We start from the raw sequence: 19,738 nt of genomic DNA, 5'->3' as shown, positions 1-19,738 counted from the left end.
TTGTACACTTTAAGGGTTGATTGGTTCATACTTAAACACTTCAATTAAAACACTAAATTATTTTCTAATTATTATCTAATATCCACTGTTACAATATTGGAACTTTATTGACATAAAAACATTTTATGTAGTAAAGATATAATTGACATAATCTTTGTTGTATCCTCAGGGCAGCATCCTGTCTCTGCCCAGCCTGAGCTCCATCCTGCCCCCTCTCTTCAGGGCAGTCATTTCCAATGTCGGCTCTCTGAATGAGACCTACCACCTCACCCTGGGACTACTGGGTCAGCTGTTGCTACGAATCTCTCCAATGGAGGCCGACAGTGCTGTCACAGAGGCCCTGGCTGACAAACATGAGCTGCTGACACAAGGAGAGGCGGGCAATCCTGACACCCAGGGATGGAGGACCATTCAGCTGCTCTTCAGTCTAGGAGCTGTTTGTTTGGACAGGTAAAACTAAGAGAGCCTGATGATTAGATACATATTTGAAGTTTTTCCTTCTGATCTTATGACTCCAGATATTAATTTTAACCAATGCGAAAAAATTGAGACCTTTTCTTAACTTGATAAAAACATGTGTAAGGAAGGTCCAGAAATTTTTATTTATTTGTGTGGCTTTCATGTTATCATTTTTATGTGGTTATACTATCTGATCTTACATATGTATCCATGACATTTGATTTCCTTTTCCTTTTGTAAAATGTATAACATTTATCTAAATTAAAATGTTATACAAATTGGCCCCTTGATCAAATTATTCATTTGCATCGCTTTCAGTTTTGGAATTGTGTCCAGTGTTTGTTTAGTTTTCATCATTACATTAATAATAATAAATCTGTAGTGTAATAAATAATGTATTAACAGATATAGAACTTGCACCAGTCTCTTCATCTCACAGCTGTAAGTGGCGAAATCTTTTATCTAGATGTTGTAATTGTTACACTGGTAACTGAAAATTCATTCATCATCTGTTGTTATTTTGTCTTTTCCTTTCTTGTGTTTTTCAGTCGTATCGGCCTGGATTGGGCTAGCACAGTTGCAAACATTTTACACAGTCTTAATGCTTGTCCTGAGTGGGGTCTTGTCATTGCTTCCTTCGCTGACCATTGCATTCAGCAGCTCCCACAAACTTTGAAACGCACCAACCTCTTTACCTTGCTGGTGCTGGTGGGCTTTCCTGAGGTAGATTGACCACATACTTCTGCATAGGGTTGTACGCTGTGTGTCTTGACTTTCTAAACCAATTATAAATTCTGTGTGTGCATCTGTCAGGTGCTGTGTGTGGGCACCCAGACGGTGTTTATTGACAACGCCAATGAACAGCACAACATGATCTTGCTCAAACACTTTACAGAGAAGAACCACGCTGCAGTGGTGGATGTTAAAACACGCAAGAGAAAAACAGGTTAGTGAAGTAGTAGCACTATTATAAGCATTGTTCTGAAATGAAAATGAATTAAGGCCTTTGTGCGATCTCCCTATTTTGATAGTGAAAGACTACCAACTCATCCAGTCTCAGGATTTCACTACGGTCGGCCTCCCAGGGCAGTCAGAGGGCCAAGGCTCCACAAAGACCCTGCTCAGCCGCTACCTGAGGAACTTCACCTCTATTATCAGCCACCTGCTGCAGGCCAGCGAGGACAGTAGTTCTCCTGATGCTGTGGAGGCCTCCTGGGTCCTGTCCTTGGCCCTTAAAGGTCTCTATAACACACTCAAGGTACCTGACTTGAAATTATAGAGTTAAAACGTATTTTACCTTCAAATCATATTTTAACCCATAAGCAGGGAATTCTGGAACTAGTATAGGGAAAAACTGGTTTGTATTACCACAGATTTTGGATGTGTTTTCCTCATTCGATGTTTTGCCTTTGTGTAGAAGCATGGAGTACTGCAAGCCCAGGAGGCTATTCAGCAGTCAGGACTGACCCAGCTGCTGGTGAGGAAGTGCAGTAAGGGAACAGGCTTCAGCAAACTGTGGTTGCTGCGAGATCTAGAGATTCTCTCTATAATGCTCTACTCTTCGAAGAGGGAGATTCACTCTATGGCCCAGGATCCAGATCGAGATCAAAGAGAGCAAGACAAGGAGCATGACTCAGACCACTCCAGTTGCTGCGCTGATGAGACTGATGTCAGCAAAGCCGATCCCCTAGAGGGTCTCGATGAAGAGACAAAGATTTGCTTCCAGGTAATGAGGAAAACTATTAAGAATAGATGCAGAATAAAATTGTTTTTTTTTTTGTTTTTTTTTATGTTAAGCTCCCTTCCCCCTTCTTTCTTTTTTTAAACATAGATCACCCATGATGCCTTAAACGCCCCTCTGCCCATCTTGAGGGCCATGTATGAGTTGCAGATGAAGAGAACGGACTCATTCTTTTTGGAAGTACAGAAAAGGTCAGCATCAGTTTATGTATATAGAATTTCTTTAAAAAATATTTTCTTTACATAAGAAAATGATATTAACAGTAAATATCATATTTAACAATCAAGTCCTTTCTCTATTTTGACCTTGCATTTGTGTTGTTTTTAGATTTGATGGAGAAGAGATAAAAACAGATGAAACAATCCGTACGCTGGCTCAGAAGTGGCAGCCTACCAGGCGACCTCGTTCTGAGGAGAGAAACACCAAAGCTGTAGACACTGATATGATTGTGGTCTCCTGCGTGGTGAGTTTTTCAGAATATGTTTTTAAATGTTATAAACTGCTAAATACATTAAAACAAGTTTCCATTATTGCTCTGCTTGTTGTTGGGATATCAAGAAACATAACTTATGAATGGTTGTGTGGAGCAATAGTAATAATGACAAGAAGAAATGAAAGACTAAGAGAAAGTCTGCATCTTTTTCATATGTCACTTTCTTTGATGCCAATTATTGTTTTTCACCAACAGTCTAAACCCAGTCACTGTGAAAAGGCCACAGAGGAGATTAATGTAGTTGCTCAGAAGCTCATCACCAATTCAGAGAGCGACTTACAGCTGAGTTATGCCAAACAGAGGCGCACCAAAAGCTCTGCTCTCTTGCACAAGGAACTGGATGTACGCAGCAATCGGGCAGTTCGTCAGTATCTGGTGAAGGTCAACCAGGCTATCGCCACTCTGTATGCACGGCACGTGCTGGCCTCCCTGCTGGCTGATTGGCCTGCAGAGGCGGCGCTGAGTGAGGAAGCCCTTGAACTGAACGGTGCGTCACACATGGCCTACATTTTGGACATGTTAATGCAGCTGGAAGAGAGGCCACTCTGGGAGAAGGTGAGACTAGAGAGGAGCATGTGGATTTTATGTTGTGTTTCTGCAATCAACTTTTTCTGAAGTGAAAGTTTCTTTTGCATGTTAAAAACTACAAAATTTAATGTGTGTGTGTGTGTATATCTATTTAATACATATATAGTACAAACATTATTGTGTTTTTCTAATGTGATTTGGCATTTTCCGTTACTGATCAGATTCTCCAGAGGGTACTGAAGGGTTGTAGTCAAAATATGCTGTGCAGTCTTTCACTCACTGCTTGTCAGTTCATGGAGGAGCCAGGTATGGCTGTGCAGGTCAGAGAGTCCAAACACCCATATGACAACAACACCAACTTCGAGGTGGGTATACTATGCTATTTTTTAAATTTTATACACACACACAGAATAAATTTAGATTTGGGCTTTTGTGAAATATATTTTTTGCATTGCTGAACTCTCCACTCAACCACTATACTTTAATTAGTTTGAAAACTGGCTGTTTTTTCTTTGCAGGACAAGGTGCACATCCCAGGGGCCATCTACCTGTCGGTAAAATTTGACTCTCGCTGCTACACCGAGGAAGGCTGTGATGAGCTCATCATGTCCAGCAGCAGTGATTTCCTCCAGGATGTGCACAATTTTAGTGGCTCTCCTCAGAAATGGTCTGATTTTGAGATTCCTGGTGAGGACAAATTTTAAAAGCCATACACTGATCAGCCATAACATTTTGACACCAGGTGAAGTAAGATTGAGTGCGGTCTGCTACAATAGTACCTGGGTGAGATATACTGTATTAGACCTTAATACACATTTTGTCCCCGAAGTTGATGTGATGAAAGAAGAAGGATTTAAGAGACCCTTTGACAAGGGCCAAATTTTGATAGCTAGACAACTAGGTCAGGGCAATTCCAAAACTGCAGCTTATGTGGCAAAAAGGGGTCCAAGGAAGGAAAAGGTTGGCTTGTGTAGTCTGATCTGGTAAAAGAGCAACTGTATCTCACGTTGGTGAAAAGGTAATGTTGGTTCTGATAGGAAGGTTTTAGAACCCACAGTGGATTGCAGTTTTTTGCATGGCTACATAGCTGGAGACTAGTAGGGGTGCCCATGCTGACCTGGGTCCATCACACCTGCAACGGACACATGAGCATCAGAGCTTGACCAGGGAGCAGGGGAAGAAGGCAGAATACTGGGTGCATGTATGTCACTTACCTGGGGAAGAAATGGCACCAGGATGCACTATGGGAAGAAGGCAAGTCGGTGGAGGCAGTGTAAAGATTTGGGCAATGTTCTTCTGGGCACCTTAGTTTCTGCCATTCATGTGAATGTTACTTTGACATGTGCCACCTCCCTACGTTTTGTCGTTGACAAAGTACACCGCTTCATCCAAACATTATTCCCTGATGGCGGTGACCTCTTTTTAGCTGAATAATGTGCCTTGTCATATTAAAAAAATGGTTCAAGAAAGGTTTAAGGAATACTAACAAGTTGGAGGTGTTGATTTGTCCTACAAGTTCTCCAGATCTCGATCATATCGAGCTTCTGTTGGATGTGGTGGAAAAACAAGTCCAATCCATGAAGGCTTCAACTTTCAACTTACAGGACCTAAATCAGCTACTAACAGCTTGGTGCCAAATACCACTGCTTACCTTTGCAGGTCTGGTGGAGTCTATGCCTAGGTGGGTCAGGGCTGTTTCATCAGCAAAAGTGGAACCTGCTTAATTTATGGTAGTTGCCCAAATGTTATGGCTGATCAATGAATATCTCTTTACTGCTTTTACTACATAAAATACTGTAAGCATATAAGCTGTTGTGTAACCGTAAAACATGTTTGAATCATGTTTACATATGTGTCTCTTGTTTTTGCTTCTATTAGGTGATACCCTATACTACAGGTTTATGTCAGACATGAGTAATACAGAGTGGGGTTATAAGTTCACGGTCACAGGTGGCCACAGAGGACGTTTCCAGACAGGTACTTTACATTGGTAGAACAAATACACTGTCATTGTATATTTATGCAGACCTAATTAAATGTTGTTTTTTTTTTTTTACTCTTGTCAGGTTTTGAGATACTAAAGCAAATGTTAGCTGATGACCAGGTGCTCGGTCACCTGCCACTTAGAGACATCTGGGATTGGCAGGTCGGTGTGGCCTGTCGCCAGACTGGGAACCAGAGACTCAAAGCTATTAACTTGTTGCTTCGTCTCCTGCAGTGCCCTTCTCAGACGTAAGCTCAGCCTTGTTTATGCTAGTTCTTTCTCATACTTTGTTTAGATATCTTGCTGTCACTAAAATTAAAACTATAGAGTTATGTTGTAATTTATCGACAATGTAAAATGCACAAACATTATGTACTTATTTATTCGGGCAGCATGCACGCACACTGAGCAACATTAATTTGGCTATGAGAGGCCATTGCTCATTATTACCTCAGCAGTTTTCCCTAGAGGTGCAGGACTGCACCTCCACAAAGGCTTTGCATAAAAGCCTCCATAAATGCCTTGTGTAGTTCGTGGGTGTGGATATTCACCATGGAAATGAGGTAAAGGATGTGTTTTCAGAATTTGCATGTGCAGAGTGACTCAGCCACTGTCTGGTCACAATGACACATTACAAAACTCTTGAGAGGGTATTGCTCAGAAACTGTACACAATGACTTTTGTTCTGTTTCCACATGCATCTGTTGACATTCTGTGGTCACCTTAAATTAGATCTTACGATGTGAACATATGAGCAGAAAGACCATCCATTTACCACTGTTTTTCTCAGAATCTAACTTGTGCTGTTCTGCTTTTAAATAGGTGTTTATCTGTGGTTTGATTTCTTTGCACTCTAGAGCCTGTGAGCTGACCCTGCTGCGACCTCTGTGGCAGCTCTTTATGTCTATGGAAAACAGCCTGAGCCAAGATCCCACCAGTATCACTGTGCTGCTGCCTCTTCACAGAGCCCTCACTGAACTCTTCTTCATAACAGAGGGCCGTGCCATTGTAAGTAATGCACACACAAACAGAAGAACATCTGAAAGAACATGTCATATTGTACACGTGCTAAGTGGCAGTTTAAGTATTTGCCTAATTGTGTTGCTTGTTTTCACTGTGATGAGAACACTATTGACTTAGTAAATTAAACCTAAAGCAGATTCAGCAAACCTGAATGTTTAGAAGATGCGTTTCTTGTCCTAATAACCTTTTTCTATACTATACACTATTCATTATGAGGTAATTTGTATGAACTGATTAAAGAATAATTTTTGCTCAACATCTTTATTCTTTAATAATATCTATCTCTCTCTCTGCCTCTCTCTCTATGTCTCTCTATCTGTCTCTCTGTGAGATGAGCACGTTTTTCCTTCAATCCACCTGTTCTGTGCTGGGCTTAGGGCCAAGGCCCAGCCCTGCCATCTGCCAGACAACCCGGTCTCCCTGCACACGTGCCTGGGAGTATAAGAGATGCTATCCATTTTGTGATATGTATCGGCTCTCTTGCTCAATATTCTTGCATTATTAATTTAGAGAAGTCTTCAGGGTTGTGAGAATGCAGTCAGCCATGAGTTTCCCATCTGTGGGCATGATTGACCCAGGCAGTCTCAGAAAAGCACTACCTTTCCTGTTCGCTTCACTTCTGGTCAGCAAGGCTTGAGGCTGCTGATCTGACAATAAAATTACCTTAGCAGACTTGTCATTCATGACAAATGCTGTGCTCTCATCTGAATGAGCTCAGGTGGAGCAATACATGACAAAAAACACCAGGGGGCACTAGCAGTACTCAGCACTTTTAGTAAGAATGCATTTCCACAACATGCCGTTGTTGTGTTAGCAAGTACTGTGACATGATCTAGCATCTCCATCCTGCAGAGCATCGTTTCAGAGCGTGACCTGTCTTTTATCAGCACAACACAAATGTGTGTGCTGCAGTGGAAGGTAGACTACACTTCCTTAAACACACAGATGGAGATCTTAGCAGAGGTCAAATGAGAGATTGGCAGATACATTTTTCTTTTATACAAGGACACACAAAGAAGTTGTTTGATAAGCTAACCTATCAAACCTTTTCAGATTAAACAGTGAAATTAAGTAAAATATTTGGTCTTAAAAAACTACCTTTGGTGCAGCTGTTACACTAACTGGCAGGTGGCGTAGCACTTTGTTCAAGTGTTTGAAACATTTCAAGTTCAAGAAGTTCTAAGAAGTGCCAGTTCAACCTGAATACAGCAAGTTATTGTGATTCTAAACTGGGTTACACAGATGAGCTCTCAACTGTGCAGGTGTGAACAGTGTGGCACCAACAGGCCCACTTTCACAATAATCCAATCTATAAACCCCACTTGGAGAAAATGCTAAATAGCAGTAAAAACTAAAACTAATAGCTTTGATGAGTTAATGCTAATATTAGTCAAACTATTTAAAGTTTGTTGCCTGCAACATACTGAAATACGTTAAATCTGAGGCACTTCACCTTTCCTTTGAATTATACTTTTAATTCTTTAGGAACTGCAAGCGGAATGTTTGCCTATTATTGCAAGACAGAAGAAATGCCGCTAAACAGTCCATGCTTCCTGATGTGTAATTCTGCTCTTCATGATACTATATATTTTAGTAGGGTATAGATCTGGACCACATGCACTCAGTCAAGCACTTGAACTCTGTCATTTGAAACGACACTGTTGTCGTGCATACAGAATTAAGCCTGCTAGTGTGCTGCTGAAATATTGACTTTTCAGGATAAGACATTACTTTAATGGTTTTGATGGTACCTCAACATATAGAGTACCTGTACGCAGGTTGCTGATGACATTGGTATTGATGCACTCCCCCATTCCATCACAAATGCTTCTTGCACTTTTTAATGATAAGTCTGAACGGTCTTTAGCATGGACAACATGATGTCCATTTCTTTTGAAATCTATCTGAAATGTACAATTGTCTGACCATAGAACATTCAATTCAATTGAACTTTATTTAAACATGTCATTCGCTCCATCAGAAAACTGTAGAATTTCGGCACAGAATTGATGTTCTGCTTCCTCTATGCTACCTTCGCCTATTAGTAATTAACCTGCCAAATTTGGAAAGATCCACTTACTATTACTAGTAAGTGAGAACACTTACTATTTTATAAACCTTTTTTGTGCTGTTTTGTCTCAGGCCTGACCTTTTTTAAAACTCTAAATTAGCTTGTATTTACATTTATATTTATTGGTCAGTGAAATTTTTTTCATTGTGCTCTTTTGTACTTTTTGTTTCTATAGTATTTTAGACAAAGTCACAATCTAGATTGGATTTCAGGTTAAACTAGGCCAACTGGTCAATGAACAGTGTCGCCTTCAGCTGCTCTGTTCACACACAGACAAAACATAATGAGGCTGAACTGTCCCTGGAAAGTTTGAAAATATAAAAATGAACATAAATACTGGAAAACCTTCATTAGCAGTGATCAGGATCAGTGCTCTGCCAACAACTCAGTGCACCATCTGTCACCATCATTCTAAAAAAGTGGGGCCATGTGGAGTTCACAGCCAGGTCCACTCAATGAACTCTCTACCCCAGGAAGTGAAAGTTATATTTAGGACTCAAAACAGTATGTCATGCACTACTGACTTTACAAATTGTCCTAGGATGTTCCGCAGCATAAACATTTGGGGTGCTGTGAGATGGATGTCTGACCAGGGTTCTGGACTTCGTCTCTAGCTTGGCGAAAGCTCTTTAAGGCCAGTCTCAGTCCATTTAGCCTGTATGTAGCCTTATCTGTGTTTCCCTCCTCCTCATGCTTATGCAACAAGAGGTACGTTTCTCCTGCAGGGCTTTAGTGGAAGCATTCTTCAGTTTGTTTATAATTTTGAATGACTTTTCCAACATTCCACAGTTTAATTTAATGCTGAGTTGGAGATGAAGAGTGGTCAGGGAACCAGGCCTCATTTATAACTGAATCCATCCCTTATGTAACCACTCAGGGCACTCGGGTCTGTTTCAGGACGTTCCTTCTATTCATGAAGGCCCTAGAGATTATCTGTATTTCATTGCAAGCTGCATGTTGAAATGTTGCAGCATTTGTTACCAACCTTTGATGTATTTTCCAGGCACAGGGTGTCCTCCAGGAGTACTTGTTAGCCATGACCACTGATGAGCAGCTCACCAATCACACTGCAAAGGTAAGTGCAATATTAACCCCCCTTTTTTTTTTTTTTGTTTGTTTTTTGTTTAATAACCATTGATGCCTTTCTGAATTCAGAGTCCTCCTTTCAGCCAACCCCTTTCAGCTTATCTTTAAATTTTCAGTTAGTGCTTGACATGGATGATAGCTCAGTGAAGCTGTCCCTGCAGTGTTGTGTTATTATTCAACTCTTTTTCTCAACCACGCAGTCCCACTGATTGAACGGACTTCAGTCTCTGTGAGTCAGCTCAGGGCTGGAGACTCTTTTGCTAGTGAATCACCAAGCTGTTGACACCCTGCAGATCCCTCAGTACCCCCTTCCTCTTGTTTTGAATGTGTGTGGGCTGCACTGAGGACTAATGTATTTGGTAATTACAGTCCATTAGCATTTGTGGCAGAGCGAGCCACAGTGTTCTCTGTACGGTGGACTAACAGTAGAAGAGCTCGAAGGCAGTTAAGAGTAAAAGATGATGTGTGGTGGTAAAATAAAATAAAAAAAAACATTGTAGGTGGTTCTGTTGTGCACTTACCTAATACCTGTCATGTTGAAAACCAAACCACAGGTGACTTGGCAGTATCTATAATTATATGAGCACAATGATCCAAGAGTAAATTGGCTAAGGTTCAGAGAACTTGAATCTTCTAAACCCATCAAAAACAAATCAGATTCCCTTACTGGGGATTCACATTTTCATTGAGTTCCTGTGAAGGCATTGACTTGATAACTGATTGTTATTTTTTGATGAGTTTACTGTAGCACAACACAGGTTGCACATTGAGGAAAGCATCTTGTTCATTCCACTGCTTCCTGGGAGATGAATGTTCCTAATGTTAAAGCTGCAAAATATTGATCAGTAAAGCAGAGTAGACAAAGTAATTGGACTTACTTTTATTGGCTGAGCAGAAACATTATTTCAGAGGGATTCTGATGATTCTTCATGTCCTCTGGATGTGTAAATGTACAACTGCTTGTTATAAATGTGCTCATGTGTCAGTGTGTTTACAGGCTGTTCTGGTTGTGAGTCAAAAAACTGCTTTAACATTGTGTCCCAACTCTTCCAAAATGCTGTCAGTTTTTGAGTTATGTAGATTTCTATAAGCTTTGCTGAACTAGTATATTTCATTGGTTACAGCTGTACTGTATTTAACTTAACGAATAATAGATTGGGTTGTTCAATTTCACCTCAGTAAGAATTAGATATTTGCTGTTTACAAGGCAAGTAGTAATTTTGGTCTGAAGATGATCTCAGTCAGACAACTATCAAAGGCCTGAGGATTTGCTCTCTGGGGACTCCACTAGAAATTGAAATGACATCTGACTATTCATTTTTGCACACATGGTCATTGTCCAACATTTTGATTCAAACAAGGTTTTTTATCTGCTGGTGGCAGTTGACAGGTTAAAAGAGGACACACCACACATAAGTCAATACATTCTTTATCTATTCCCCCTCAATTAACCTTTAATCATCATTTAACAGCACAGGTGAAAAACAAAGTTTGTTACATGTTATTTTATGACTTAACTACCCCATTCTCCCTTATTGCACCGATCTGCACCGCATCTGTTACCTTTTTTATGTGCTGATTTTTTGTTTTGTATTTTCTATGTAGGCTCTGAAGAACATCGCTGCCATCAGCCTGGCTATCAATTACCCCAATAAATCTACCAAGCTACTGATAGTGTCCCCTTGAAATAGAGAGAGAGAGAGCTACAGAGGGAAAGACGGAGAGCAGCCCAGAGCGGACTCAGCAGGTTCACTTTTAAACAAGGAACAGTGAGATAAGGCCTCACCTTCTAACAGGATCCCCGCCCCCCCACCCTCCATCCTGGTTACTCTGCACTATTGTGGATATGAGCACTAGAGGGACACTGAAAGAGTGCTTTCCACATTTGTCTATTATCCTTTTTGCCTTAGGGGAATCCAGTGTGTCAGCATGTGCATTCACTCGAACAGTACCACTTAAGGGTGTGTCTTTTTTGGTTTTTGTTTGGTTTGGTTTGGTTGTATGTTTTTACTTGCAGATGCCATGCTAAAGGACTTGAAGTGTGCCAAATTTGCAATCTTCAAGAACAACTATATTAGTTTATTCCTGCCTTTTTTTTCTTCCTAAACCACAGGCACTCTGAGTTACATAGTTGATCATCATGAAAACAGGTCACTTTAGCAACTTGTATGTCTCCGTGGACATGTAGAGCATCCTAAAAATACTGTCCAGGACAGTTGAGTCTCATTAGTCACAACGGGGAGAGAAAAAACTGACCTACTAGCTCATTCTACTGCTTCCTTCCCTCCGTCCTTCTGTCCTATTTCCTTTCTTCATACTTCCCTTATTCCTCTCATCAGTTCCTTTTTAATTCCTTTCTTTTAATACAATTTCAATTAGTATATTGTCACACATATACTAAAGCCAAAATCTGCAACTTTCTGCCAGAGAATTGCACAGTAAAAGCCCCACTTCCAAAGTGATCCATTTGATCAGGTTTGGACAGCATAAAGATGATAGTCACAGTCATAGTAGCCATAGTCTACAGATGGGAAAAAAAACATTAGATCTGAAGGGGAACGGTCATAATATACTATTGCAATGCATTTCTCCATGTCATTCTTTTAATATGTTGAAGCTTTTTCACTTCCTTGCTAGTAAATGAATCTCAAACTCAAATGAATAACAGGAAAAAAGAAATCTTCACAGGTATTTCTTTCCTGATGTTTTTTTTTTATCTAACATGTAATTCAACAGTTTATGAAAGCATTGTGGTGAATGCAAAGCTGGATCATCATTTATATATCACATATATTTCATGATGCCCCCTCCCTACCATCCCTGCCCCAAAATGGTAATAAAGCAAACACTTTTATTTCCCCCTAATATACAGATGTCAAGTCAATCACAAAGTTTAACTGACTGTCACTGTGAAGTTGATACACTGATTAAAAATAGCAGAGACTGGAAAACAGAAACTTCATCCCACTCGGCTAACGCATCAAATATTTGGTAAGCCAAGAAGTTTGATTCTTTGAACACTGAATTACCTCATGTTTTGTAATTACAAAAAAATCATGTGATGCTTCCTTAAATGTTGAACATGACTTTGAACCATCACATTAACCCCACATTTCATAACGCTGAAATCCATCTGTAGCCACATCCACATCAGTCCTGTGTATTTGTTAATTAAAATCACGTTTTGTACATCGATACATCTAAATATCAGTTTAAAATTGAATGAGAAGGTATTATTTTTATTTTCCATTGATAAGGTTCTTTTAGTTGTAGGTCATGGTGGTTTTATACCAAAGAAACCTTTAATTTTGAGCCATGAAATGCCAGAAAGAGCTCCTGATAGTTTATTGTCTATTAATCACATATCAGGTAGCTACCGCGTGAAAAGCAGGAGCAGATTAATTCTTTAGACATTTTCCTGTTTTTAATTTAAGTTAATTTTAGTTTTTCTACTCAAATTAACTCCCTTTTATTATTATTCATTTTTTAGTAGTGGTCTTCAAGGACCATCTGATAGCGCTGTGTTGTTTTGTTTACACAAACATGAGCTGCAGTGAGGAGAGAGGAAGATGTACGTGGCCTCCATTTGGCTTCCACGACGCCTCGCCTATCTACAACGTGCCTATGGTTAAAAATGAAGCAATCATAATTTAACTCATGTTAGCCGAATAGTTAACTATATATTGGTTTACAACTAGATTTTAAAAGAGAAATATATTGTTTAATTTGAATTTTTTTGGTAACTTTTTACTTTTAATGTTGGTTTCTTTTTGTGAGTGCTTGATATTTAAGGGTGACTAATTTGAATGTACATATCTGTGAATATTAATTGCACAGAAGAAAGACTTTCATATCAACCCATGCAAATATAAACTTTGTTGTGCACTAACAGATGGACACTTTAATTCAGATTTTGTATGCATGGCACACTGAAGGTAAAACAAAAAAGTACTGCCTGGGTTGAAATGTGATTTCTAATAAAAATTTGAAATTACTCAAATCTGACTTCTGCTGTTTTTTTTTAATGGGTTGGCTCAACTTAGAATTTCTAAACAACAAATATTGTATTGATCACTCAAGACTAGAGCCCACACGCTCACTCCCAGCAGATACTTTACTCCATGAGCCAAAATCCTCAGCAGTTCTGTTTCCCACTCCTTCTGTCCCCTTTACCTCCAAGGGACGGCTATATTACTTTATCACAGACATCAAGGCATATTGGGTAAATAGCGCTTTCTCCAGTCTAATACAGCTTTTTGCCCAAGTAGCACATAAGTAAGTTGTCTGTTTATTCAGTCCTTAATTGCACACTGGGTTTTAACTCCAAGTCTCCTCAGCCCCTGCTCTGTCTCTCCCCTGCCTTCAATGTGAAGTCTCAGGGCCAACGCTGATGATGGGTGTGATGATCACTGAGGCGATAATGACATCAAATGAAGGAAAATATTCAATAAGTCTCCAGATGATTCAGTGCCACTCTGCGCCACCAAAGCCCCCACTCCAGAGTGAGTCAGCCCTCCTGCCTCCCTACTTTCCCTCCTCCTGCTTCTCTCCCCTTCACTCCTGCTTCTTTTGATTGTTCACCTAGGATCCCAGTGCTCTCATATACCAAAGGTGAAAGGAATCAGCAGCAAACATAAGCGAAACTAGCAAAGGCAGTAATGCCATCATGATGTGAGGATGCCTTGGTAAGCTGGGTAATACTTTGTTGTAACAGGCTGAAGATCATATTTTCCGCTGCCATAAAAATTTCTGATTGTGCTAGAGTCTTCTAGCATTTTTCAGCCAGAAGAAGAGAAATGTTTTAAAATACGGAAGTTAAGTTTAAAAGCATTATTGTATATTTAAATTAAAGCTATAGGGAGCAAGTGGAAAGTTGATGAAGTCGCCCTTTAGGAGCTATATAAGAGCTAACGATCCTTTTGTTTGATCTGCTTATCCACACAAATGTTATTTGTTAAAATGTCATTTACATATCAGTATTACATACCAGCATCCAGATTTTAAATTAGTACATAAGAGAATACTGTAATCAATTATCTAATTATTAATAAATTATAAAATAAAATGTTATTTGTCCCATTCATAAAGCAATTAAAACACTGCTTAGTGTTATTCTTAGTTATATCACAATGTTTTCTTGATTCAAACAACAGACTGTGCCTTTCAAAACACCCTTTTCAAAAGTCTGTAATGTATAATGGGATTTTCCCTAGTAAAAATTCTATTTTCAAAAATGTCACTTTTCATAAACGAGGTTTTGTCACTACACCGAGAATAAGTGTTTGCACTGTTGACCACTGTGACAACGAGGACTGAACCTGCGATTTCCACTTAAAGCCAAGTGCAATAACGTGAAAAGATCCTGTGAAATCAGTTTGGGTCTGGGGGGGGGGGGGGAGTCTAATGCAAGATGGCTTGACATTGTGAAGTATCCCCAAAGTAATAACTAAAATCTGAAGACTTCAATAAGAATGAAACAAGTGAAAACCATGACCTGATCAAGGTGAATCCAACAGAGCGAAAACAAAACTCAACCTTTGTGATGACTGGTATCACCCATCACCAGGAGGATCAAATCAAATTGTATTTTTCCAGCCCAGTATCACAAATATGCCCTGTAAGTAATGCAATAAGGCAATAAAGACTGACTTTTGTTGCATTTTGCTTCTTAAATGTGAAGATTTCATGAAGTATAGGCAAATGATTATGTTACAGTATGGAATACCAAATCTGTAAAATAGAAATGTGGATGCAGTTCAAAGCAATAATTGAAAGGACTGAAAAGCGTGATTGACCCCAATCAATAAGAGGGATTTGTGCTGTGAAACTGTTCTTAAAAGATACAGTATTTTATTTGTCCAGATAAAAACGTCAGATTTAACTGTTTTTCAAAGCGTTGGGGAAAAATGTGGAGAAATATCTGCAAACTTCGCCCACTTATTTTGGTCATGTGAAATGTCAAGGTAACAGGGTGTAACATTTCTTTAAATCCAGAATATATATTTTTTATTCTATTAGGTGACGCCTCAAGAAAAATAAATGGACATGCAGTGATACTGAGAGTAACTTCTTTGAGAGTAACTTCGTCTCTGCAGTGTGAACACGGCCTCCATGACTGAAGCTAGTGAGATTTCTTTCATAGAGCTTGTTTCATAAGACCTTATGCCTCATTTGCTTCTCACGATCATTTCCTTCAGCTGTTTACACACATGAATCACAAACGACCATGAGCTTCAAATGACTCTGACTATTAATGCTTCCCAAAACGTTGCCTTTAGCAGTAAGCACCCTCCTACCCACATCCCTACGTCTATATGCTGCCCCCCCACCCACCGTCTTTGTCTCACATCATTTTCCTGTTTGATCCTTCAGACAAATTAGGCATCTGCAGTTCGACTCCCATTATGAAGGTCATCCGAGGGGGAAGTAGCCTATTTGAATCATCTTTTCTCCATCCTGCTGTGGATCTTCCCTCCTCCTCCCTCCTGTGGGGAGATCTTTGCTGTCACCAGACATATGCTAAGTGTGTTATTTGCATCAATTTTGGAGGTATGCAATAAATGCTTCCTCACATGTGGCCACTTGTTTTGATTTCAAATTGTGTCTGTCGCGAAGCTGTCACCAGTGCAAAAAAGCTCAGCCTTGAAGCTCCACTCCTGTTTGGCAGTTCTCCATTCTCTGGGAGTTAATTCAAGATGTGTAATATAAATAGCTTAATTAAAAGTGTCTGTCCCAGTAGAATTTTGCAGAGCAGTGAACAGGTTTCACATTTGACAAATTATCTAAACATGAAAAAGCTGATTTATTACAAATTGAATTCTACTGTGACTAAAGAGCCTTTTTAAATTCTAAATAAAAGATTTTTGGGGAAAAAAATCACATTCAGGAAAACTGCAAATTGGATTTCCACTTTAAAATGACCAGTTTGCAAGCTTTTTCTTGTGAACCTTTGAACCCATCATAACCTATAATATGATGCTGATAAAGCTGCTACCAAGCTGGAGGAAATTCCACCTCCACCTTCTCATAATGAGACCTACTTCCTGTCACCCTCATGAGACAGGAGGCCAGTGTGGGTCACCTCTCCTGGGGCTCAGGAATAATTGGGTAATTTACGCAGTCCAATGAGACAAAGATGCACCAAAAGCCTACAGCCATATTTAGCAGCACATCACATGCTTTTTCTGATTGAACTGGGAGAGAAGCTTGCTGTTTTTGATCTAATTTCTCACCTGTCTCCTATCTGGGTTAGAGGTGGGCTTTTATTGGAACAGCCACCTGTGGCACGGGGAGAAGGTGGACTATAATGGATAGCTGGGGCTTCCAACATGACAGCCCTGCTGCAGAGCCTGTTAGCTAATATGGATCATTAAGAGCAAGGTTGTGTGGGACTATAAGAAGATAGTGGCTCTAATGTGATGGGGAGGAGAGGAAATGGACTGCTGTGCCGTGGCCTGAGATTGTTTCCAGTGAAAGGGCACATGTTCATTCCTGACCCGGGTAATCAGTGGTCACCAAAAGCCAAATTAGCTTGATGACAGGCTGGCTGACTGACTCCAGATCAGTGCTAGTGTGTAAGGGACAAACCAGAGATTGGACTCTGTGATATACATTTTAAACAAATATTCACTATTTTAGTTCTAACAGCACCTAAACACCATTTAGTCTCTTAATCTTGATCCATTCATGTACTACAGTCCAGGTCGAATAACTTATGTCATGTAATCAAAAATGTTTTTTGGAAACAGTGACAGAACAGCAAAAGAAACAACCTTGTCTCTTAATAATTGTGTTCTTGTGCAACTAAACTCCAAACAGGCTCACATTTATAATAAGTACATGATTTTGCCAGTTGTAGGAAGGTGGTTTGGCTGGATGGTTGGTCTATAAAGCTCAGTGTTGTTGCTGACCAATGACAACTCAAAGACTTTGGTATTGATTAAAGCTTGTCTGTTAGTGCTTAAACACAACCATCAAAAGTTCAACAAAGCTGTACTTGTATGTTGTAGTGCAAGAGAATAGATGTGGTGGATGTTGTTTGATGTACTTTGAATAAGTTGTGAATGGGCATGAGAGATCATAGACAAAACCTTTAAAGATTGACTCAGATGTCGATGGTCAAAGGTCTGTTTCCGAACTTTATACTAAGCTGAGCTTTTCCAGAGACGAGAATGGGATCCACTCTTTCTGCTGATATTGTATTTCCCAAATTGTCAAACGATACTTTTAAGCTTGCGCGAGACCAGCGCATGTTTTTATTCATATTTTACCAGCACAACCAAATGTTATTTAGCCACCTTCAGACTCCTACAGTGTTGAGTCTTTCTGCAGTTACAGCATAAACAGAAGAAATCAGTGACTCTTAAACTTCAAGTGGGCTGTCAGTGGCATTGCCTTTTGTTTCTCAAACAGATATCAATCACTGTGGAGCTTCTGGGTTTTGTTTCTTTCATTCTTGGTGGAAAACATCTCAAGGCTTGTAACAAGCACAGATCAAAGAAGAGATGCTGTTGTGATAAAGTGCCATCAGCTGTGTAGTGTTTGCAAGCTTTGCTTTTCACTGCTCACGTGTGACACAGGAGGTTCACTTGTTGTGATGTCATTTCTGGTAGGTGGTTGTCAGGTGGCGAGAAAGGGCTGAATGTTCATAGAGAGTCATAAAGCCTCCATTAGTCCCAGCTGCACGTCTCCATGCTGTAGAAGCGGATGCCCACGCCAGGTGAACCTACCAACCTGTATGCCTGGAGGATGGCAGTATCTCTTTTTTATTTTTTGAGATGCTGCCCTCTCTTTCTTTTCTCCCTGCCTTCGTCTTCTGCTCTACTATTCATCCTTTGTCTGTGTTTTTCACTGTTCTCATGAGTTCAAATAAACAAGTTCTGGCTGCAGTCATGAGACATTTTATACAGTTATTCATGGGGAAATATACAACTGTTGATCCTGTAGCTTTGTTAATTAACTGAATAAGAATATCAGTGTTTTATCACCTTTTCAACCCCGTTTTTGAATTGTGAATTTTCTAATTTCAAGAGTTCAAACATTTGTGCTGACTTGTGTTAAGGCTTGAAATATTCTCATTGTACTGAAAAATGGTCACTTGCGATAATTTACAAACAGAACTACCTGTTCAACATGTAAAGGTCTTCACATATTCGGCTTCTCTGACACTGGGCAGAAAAAGGTTGAATCAGCACCACCTTGATCAGCTTATACAACAAAATACACAACTCACACTGTGTAATTTCATACAGGTGTTTTTGAGTAAACATTCTGTTGGAGATCTGTCTCCTGCAGGGGATTGGCACGATGTTCCTTACCCCTCAAATCCACACACTGGGCCTCATGAAGGTGTTAGATAAGCGAGAAGGATGGGGACAGGAAGGGATGATGGGGATGAGCAACAGAATGCATCACGCAGCAAAGAATCTCCAGTTCTGCTACGCAAGGCTGTACAAAAGCTGTAACTCCACCGGAATTTGAACCCACATTCATAAAACACTGTTCAACTGCAACACCCTCAGCTGTCTAAGTCCTGTTTTCAGGAAGGACAAACTGGCAAGTTATGATCCAAACCATGCGACAAGTACTTTTGTTTATGATAGTGTAGTTATAGCGCAGGTCATTCAGCTAATGAAGTTAATAAGCTGTGCACATCTTCAGTGACCTAGGCTCATCTGCCTTGTTTTATTAAAAGAGTATTTTATGGGAAAAAAGTACCACGCATGCACAAGTTTGAGCCTATGCAAGAAGGAGAAGTGTGTCACTTTCTGCCTGCATTGACTTATTTTAGCTCAGGTGACCTTGGTTTCAAGGGAAAGGTCAGACCACGTGTGTAGAAGCACAGCTGCAGTAATCTACAACCCATACACACATCCAGCTCACACATGTATCTGCCCTATATGAATAATGAAGCCACGAAACCTGACAAACTGTTAAGAGCCTCCTGCAATTCATCCCTCCCTACTGCTACCAGACATCCCCTCACCCCGGATTCAGGTCACACTTTGATGCACAGCAATGTGCTGCAGTGGTCTACTTGTAACTCTATCATTAACTCGTTGCCCTGCTACACAATGTGTTTTTCTTTTTGAGTGTTGACTGTAGTAGAACTCTATCAGGTTCAATGTCGACAATGGTCCAGTGGAGTCATAGCGGTGAAAGATGATATCTTAATTCCTACATTTTTATTGAGCCCTCCTGGCCTTAACAGACACAGAAGCCTCAGCATAAGTGAACAGGAGCTGGCCATTAATACTTAATGGCCGTCCCCATTATTACTTGAACTTAGAGCAGCAGAGCCCTTGGCCTATGTTTTTGCATCTATGTGCTTTAGTGTTTTTGCTGAGTGAAACC

At 40.0% G+C, this 19,738-nt stretch overlaps 1 protein-coding gene across 3 annotated transcripts in view; it reads left to right on the top strand.

The window, feature by feature from the left end:
• Positions 1–13,379, top strand: part of zzef1 (zinc finger, ZZ-type with EF hand domain 1) — a 32,995-nt gene extending 19,616 nt beyond the window's left edge. For 2 of the 3 annotated variants that reach the window (XM_067493970.1, XM_067493973.1), the window contains 15 exons: positions 170–450; positions 1,008–1,182; positions 1,273–1,405; positions 1,491–1,717; positions 1,877–2,185; positions 2,291–2,391; positions 2,528–2,663; positions 2,889–3,248; positions 3,443–3,586; positions 3,740–3,908; positions 5,100–5,198; positions 5,288–5,453; positions 6,063–6,213; positions 9,303–9,374; positions 10,991–13,379. In XM_067493970.1, coding sequence (XP_067350071.1) covers positions 170–450; positions 1,008–1,182; positions 1,273–1,405; positions 1,491–1,717; positions 1,877–2,185; positions 2,291–2,391; positions 2,528–2,663; positions 2,889–3,248; positions 3,443–3,586; positions 3,740–3,908; positions 5,100–5,198; positions 5,288–5,453; positions 6,063–6,213; positions 9,303–9,374; positions 10,991–11,071 — 2,604 coding nt within the window. In that variant the 3' untranslated portion in view covers positions 11,072–13,379. The other variant, XM_067493972.1, reaches the window with a different exon arrangement.
• The last annotated feature ends 6,359 nt before the right edge of the window (positions 13,380–19,738 follow it).

The sequence above is a fragment of the Channa argus genome, chromosome 24, assembly GCF_033026475.1.
Source record: "Channa argus isolate prfri chromosome 24, Channa argus male v1.0, whole genome shotgun sequence".
NCBI classification, from domain to species: Eukaryota; Metazoa; Chordata; class Actinopteri; order Anabantiformes; family Channidae; genus Channa; species Channa argus.
The sequence above is the reverse complement of the archived record's forward strand: the minus strand, read 5'-3'. Positions and strand labels throughout refer to the sequence as shown.